Source organism: Alosa sapidissima, chromosome 6, assembly GCF_018492685.1.
Source record: "Alosa sapidissima isolate fAloSap1 chromosome 6, fAloSap1.pri, whole genome shotgun sequence".
NCBI classification, from domain to species: Eukaryota; Metazoa; Chordata; class Actinopteri; order Clupeiformes; family Clupeidae; genus Alosa; species Alosa sapidissima.
Window position 1 is genome coordinate 19,366,340 of NC_055962.1, and position 6,000 is coordinate 19,372,339.

The 6,000-nt window shown below is 46.4% G+C and overlaps 1 protein-coding gene across 11 annotated transcripts in view; it reads left to right on the forward strand.

Moving 5' to 3' along the window:
- Nucleotides 1-6,000, forward strand: part of lama2 (laminin, alpha 2) — a 145,763-nt gene that overhangs the window by 38,812 nt on the left and 100,951 nt on the right. For all 11 annotated transcript variants that reach the window (XM_042096118.1, XM_042096123.1, XM_042096120.1 and 8 more), the window contains exons 8-11: nucleotides 410-588; nucleotides 2,108-2,207; nucleotides 2,563-2,723; nucleotides 4,579-4,719. In XM_042096118.1, the coding sequence (XP_041952052.1) occupies nucleotides 410-588; nucleotides 2,108-2,207; nucleotides 2,563-2,723; nucleotides 4,579-4,719 (581 nt within the window). The remainder of the gene's footprint in view (nucleotides 1-409; nucleotides 589-2,107; nucleotides 2,208-2,562; nucleotides 2,724-4,578; nucleotides 4,720-6,000) is intronic.

Genomic DNA, 6,000 nt, shown 5'->3' on the forward strand with positions numbered 1-6,000 from the left:
GTTAAAAAAAGACTCAAAGGAGATTTAAAGGTGCATAGATTATATGCAACAGTTCTCTTTTTCCAACTTAAAAGTTAAAAAATATTACCAAAGAGCACCTACTTTTGGAACTGACTAAATTAGGTCGTTCATGTTGGCTATGCTTCAGGTCTCCCTTAACAGAGCATATCCTTATTGAGCAATAAATGACTACTGTAAGGTATATATTCACATACTCCATCCCAGAGACATGTAAGAGTAATCTCCTGATTCTAGCAGAAACAGACGCATTATGTATGTTTTAGTAAGTGGAGCCACCCATTCCCATTTGTCTTACAACTATCTGGTTGCTGTGCAGCCCATGTTTGTGTTTTCGTTTGTGTTTTCTGTTTTGTCTCCAACTTCCCTTTGGCATGTCGCTTGTGCGTAGAGTGTAACTGCCATGGGAAGTCGGCAGAGTGCTACTTCAACCAGACGGTGGCGGAGAGAGGGCTGAGTCTGAACGTGCGGGGGGAGTACGAGGGCGGTGGCGTGTGCCTGGGCTGCTCTGGGAACACGGCCGGCATCAACTGCCAGACCTGCGCCGAGGGATACTACAGACCCGTCGGGGTAAGAGCCCGCTGCTTGGGGTTGTGGTAGGCAGGCAGGTAGGCAGCCACCCATGGAGGCCTTTGCTGTCGCAGCCCCCAAACTGTGGAACAGCATCCCTACCTCCATCAGATTCGCCCCTTCAGTTGACTCTTTTAAATCCCAGCTCAAAACATATCTTTTCTATCTAGCGTTCCGATTCATCTTGACCGGAGCCCTGCTTCTACTGTTGTCTCTTTCTTGTATTTGTATGGTCTGCTTTATGATGTGTTTTTGTATGGCCTGCCTCTGTTTTATTTGTTATATGTTATATGTTTGCTTCCCACCGGTCTCTGTAAAGCACTTTGGTTGATGCAAGTCATGTTTAAATGTGCTATATAAATAGATCTGATTGATTGATTGAGTGAATGACCCAATTCTCCCAAAATGAGATTCATATGCAGTGACTCTATGGCTTTCTAACAACAAAAATGACACAAACCACTATGTTGTAGGACTGCACGATTTGGGGAAAATATGTAATTGCGATTTTTCTGACAGATATTGCAATTGTGATTTGCGATATGATTTTTAAATGTCAATGAATTGATTCAGTTGCATATTCCAAATGTTTCTTTAATTTGTGCCACCCCTGATTGGTGAGTATAAGTATAAGTCTATATACTCTTTTGATCCCGTGTGGGAAATTTGGTCTCTGCATTTATCCCAATCCGTGAATTAGTGAAACACACTCAGCACACAGTGAACACACAGTGAGGTCAAGCACATACTAATTCCGACGCAGTGAGCAGCCTGCTACAGCGGCGCTCGGGGAGCAGTGAGGGGTTAGGTGCCATGCTCAAGGGCATTTCAGCCGTTTCTACTGGTCAGGGTTCAAACAGACAACCCTCCGGTTACAAGTCCGAAGCCTTAACCAGTAGGCCACAGCTGCCCCCAATACGAGTACGCCCAATGCACAAGAAGCACAGCACTCCCGACCGACTATGAAGCTCACCAATCAGAATCTCTGTGCCCCTCATGCACTACGCACACCCACCAACCAGAAGTGGCATAGTCAAGGAGGATGAAGTGAGAAGGAGGGTAAAAGTCAGAAATGTGACAAAATTAACTACAGTATGCATGATTATTTGTAGCCTTTGCGATTAGGTAATTGTCTTGGTTCATATTGTGATTACAATTGCGATAGTTCTGCAGCCCTACTGCGCTGGCTATTACTATAATTAGATTAGATTAGATTCAACTTTATTGTCATTGTGCAGAGTACAAGTACAGAGACAAGTTTGCATCTAACCAGGAGTGCAAAAAAGCAGATGTGATATACACAGTATAGACAGGTGGTACAGTATAAACAGTATAAGACATATAGTCTAGTGTAGACAGTAGTATACAGTTAAGAAAGTACACAAAATACACAAATACACAAACAGCAGACACTGTGACTCTGTGTGACACTGTGTGTGTGCTGTTTGTGTATTTGAGTTTCTATATGGCATGTTAGTGGCATCACCTCACTCTCTTTCCATGGCTGCGAATTCCCCAGGTGAAACCAGAAGTGGTGGACCCCTGCAGACCCTGCTCCTGTGATCCTATTGGCTCTCTGCACAGCACCTGCATCCCTGATGAGTTCCAGGTTGAGAGGGGTGGGTTCCGTCACAGCCTTTCACTTGGGTCCTTAAGACTGTTTGTTAAGCCCAATGAATGGCCTTAATTAGGAGGGAGGATCTTTTTTTTCTCCCTTGATTCTTCAAACAAAATCTTGTGATTGAAGCACAACATTGCACAAGATCCCTGTACTGCAGTGTGAGCCTGTGCTCAGAAGATGTACAGTATGAGTAGCGAGATTAGTTTAGCTTCTTTTGCTAACTTACCAAAACATTGGCTTCACAAACTTTTTAATCACAGCATGCATACACAACTACAGAAACTTCTCCGGGAGTGACCTTGATCTAAAATGGTTTTCTATTCTCAGTAGTGCGTTGTGCTTGTCTTGTGCAGAGCTGACGGCTGGGTCCTGCCACTGCAAGCCTGGCTATGGAGGTGAGAAGTGCCAACGCTGCGACTTTGGCTACACCGGCTACCCCCACTGCGTGCGCTGCAACTGCAGCCTGGAAGGCAGCACCAATGAGGACCCCTGTCAGTCACCCTGCACGTGCAAGGTAGGTTGCCTTAGTTAAATGCCTGCCTAAAAATAGATTTTAAATCGTTCAGCTTCACTGTTTTGGGTTGTCTTAAATTACCGGACTTGTCAGCCATCACAGCGCTGGTTCCGTACGTTTGACGCTAATTGCCTCTGGTTCATCAGCGTGCCACTGAAGCCGATCAGCCTCAGAGGCCCAGCGCATAGGCTTTTTGAAGGCTGCTCTCCTCCACCAGCCAATTATGTGGTTTGACCACTGGCCATGTCAAGGAGTTTGCGGTGAACTTTGCTCCTTGTTGGGTCTAATTATTGAGCAGTGAGCGGGGATACTGTAGGCAGTGGAGCACTGCAGCCCTATTAATGGCCATGGCACATTGAGATGTATGGCTCAATGTGGAGAGTTTCTCTCTCTCCCTCTCTCTCTCTCTCTATCTCTCTCACTCACACAGCAAATACAAAACCTTCTGTTGAACAAACACATCAACACTTTTGCCATGGTCCCTAACCTCTGGGGAGCAATCATTAGTGATGGCTTCTCCTCACCCCCCCATAATTCAGCAATACAGTACCTTACTTCCTCCTTTTGCCCATGACACATACACCTCCACCACCACCACCTCCAAACTGCCAAGGCTGCAAATTTGTCACGACAATGCCAGCGATTTGGCTTACATCAGGACAAAAAGATCCGGTTTGTTTTCCTCCCGAGCGCCAATACTCTTACGTGGTCCGAATTTTTCTGTGTCCTCCTGGGCCCTCGAACGCCGTTTAGTAGTCTGCTGGCGACCCCCAACAATTATGGCTTTGCACAGGCCGTTGGCCAACATAAGTGGAATATAAAATTCAGAGGTGCCCGTAAATTACGTCCTAGAGCAGATGGAGGCATTCCAAGCAGCAGATGTAATACTGCGCCTGGCCGACATGAGGGGATCATATTCACAGACACAGAACATGTGTTTTGTTTTTCTTTTTTATTGTAAAAGCAGCAGCACGGAGTTTTGGCCTCAAACTTGCGGAGTAACAGGGGAGCTGTGAAGCAAGCAGCAGAACCGTACCACATTTGGGTCTCAGTGCCCAGGGGGACCCAGGTTTCATTCCGACCTGCAGTCACGTCCCACTCCCACCCCATCTCTCTCTCCCACTCATTTCCTGTCTCTCTCCACTGTCCTATCGACATAAAGGCAAAAAGCCCCTCCAAAAATATGCCAAAAAAAAAAAAAACTAGCGGACTAACTAACTACTACCTACAGTACTTTACAAACATCCCTGACAGTCCAGATGTCACTGACAAAAGCTTGCTAACATGCTATTGCTGTCCTTCAGCGATATAAAAAAAAGGGTGTTCAAGAACAAATCTCCATACAGTGCTGCGTATCCTGGCTGGCTGGCGGTAACAACATGTGTGTTTACAGTATCTGTTCTTCACGTGCCATCAGAATGCATTTGAAGATTTGAATGACGACAGTGAACGCTTTTTAAATCAAACCTCAGAAAGTCTGCAAGGCCCAGAGGAGAGTGGGCAGCCTGAGACAGTGCCTGCCTGTGGCAGGGTTGGTAGCTCAAGCACAGAGTCACTGTGTCCCAGTATGAATCCCCAAACACACACACACACACACACACACACACACACACTCGGTGTCCCTGCAGATCTGAGTGTGGCTGTCGGTGGTGTATTATTTGTTCATTAGTTGTGGCTGCTTGTGTGTGTCATTTTGTGCTGAGCGGCATTCACCTCCTCTGGGACAATGCACACACACACACACACACACACACATCCAGCTGCTGTCCCTTCCACCATCCCTCTCCCTCTCTTATTCTCTCTCTTTTTTTCATCTCCCTCATGGCCTCTTCCTCTCTCCCCCCATCTTTTGCAGGAAAACGTGGAGGGAGAGAACTGTGACCGCTGCAAGCTGGGCTTCTACAATCTCCAGGGCAACAATCTCCACGGCTGTGAAAAATGCTACTGCTCTGGTGTGGCCAGTGAATGCTCCAGCTCCCAGTGGGCCTACATCAATGTAGGAACATTGTGTGTGTGTGTGTGTGTGTGTGTGTGTGTGTGTGTGTGTGTGTGTGTGTGTGTGTGTGTGTGTGTGTGAGTTTGTAAGTGTGTGTACAGTATGTGTGTGACTCCGTGTGTGTACAGTACACTCTGCAGAATTGTAGGGGACTCACCACAATCGCACACACACACTCATTTACTCACTACCTCTACTCATTAGTTTGCTGTAAATGTGTGTGTTTGTGTGTGTGTGTGTGTGTGTGTGTGTGTGTGTGTGTGTGTGTGTGTGTGTATGTTCTGGTCTGCATGTGTCCATGTGTCTAAAATCAACACTTTCATGGCTAGCCTTATTAAAACCTAACCTTACGTGTGGCTGTTAGCTGGCAGTCATAAATATAGTCATATTTGTAATGGGCCACACACACACACTCACTCATTTGAACACATACATACTGTACACACACACACACAATGTCCACACAGGTCAAAGGCTAATGGTTAATGGGGGCACCTGTGTAAATAGGGGAGGTGTGTTTGTATGTGTGTGCGTGTGTGCATGTGTGAGCGTGTGTGTATGTGTGTGCGGGCGTGTGTGTGTGTGTGTGTGTGTGTGTGTGTGTGTGTGTGTGTGTGTGTGTGTGAGTGAAAGTGGCACCACCATATAGCAGCTGATAAACTGAATGATGCAGACGATGGCAGGAAGCTACTCATCTGTCTTTGTAATTAACCTGACCTTGAGTTATACTTTCAAAGAACCATTAGCTTTAATCACTAGGTAAGCATGTGTGTGTGTGTGTGTGTGTGTGTGTGTGTGTGTGTGTGTGTGTGTGTGTGTGTGTGTGTGTGTGTGCGTGTTTGTGCATGTGTGTGTGCATGCGTGTCTGTGACTGTGTCTGTGTCTGCATACATGTGTTGATCTATATGTGGGTGTAGGTATGCATCCACATCAATAACACTCCACGCAGTCACAACATATGAATTACAACTTCATAAATAATCCGGTCACATTAACCGTCATTTGACAAAGTGCCATTAACATCCTGTTCCTTCGCAATCAGCACGAAAGAATGAAAGTCCATCTGGACAAACAGAGCTGTAGTAATGTGGAATTTCCTGAGCCTCGGGAATGGTTAAGACAGAGTGGTCAGAGGAAGGCCAACGTGTGGCTTATGGTGTGGGATACCTTTGGGTCTGGGTCCAGCAGGCTGAATGGTGTGAGGGGGGAAGGGGATGCTGACTGGTTGTAGGATCAGAGCAGTGATTCACTCCGTTTGGTCGCACCATCACAGCAATCTGA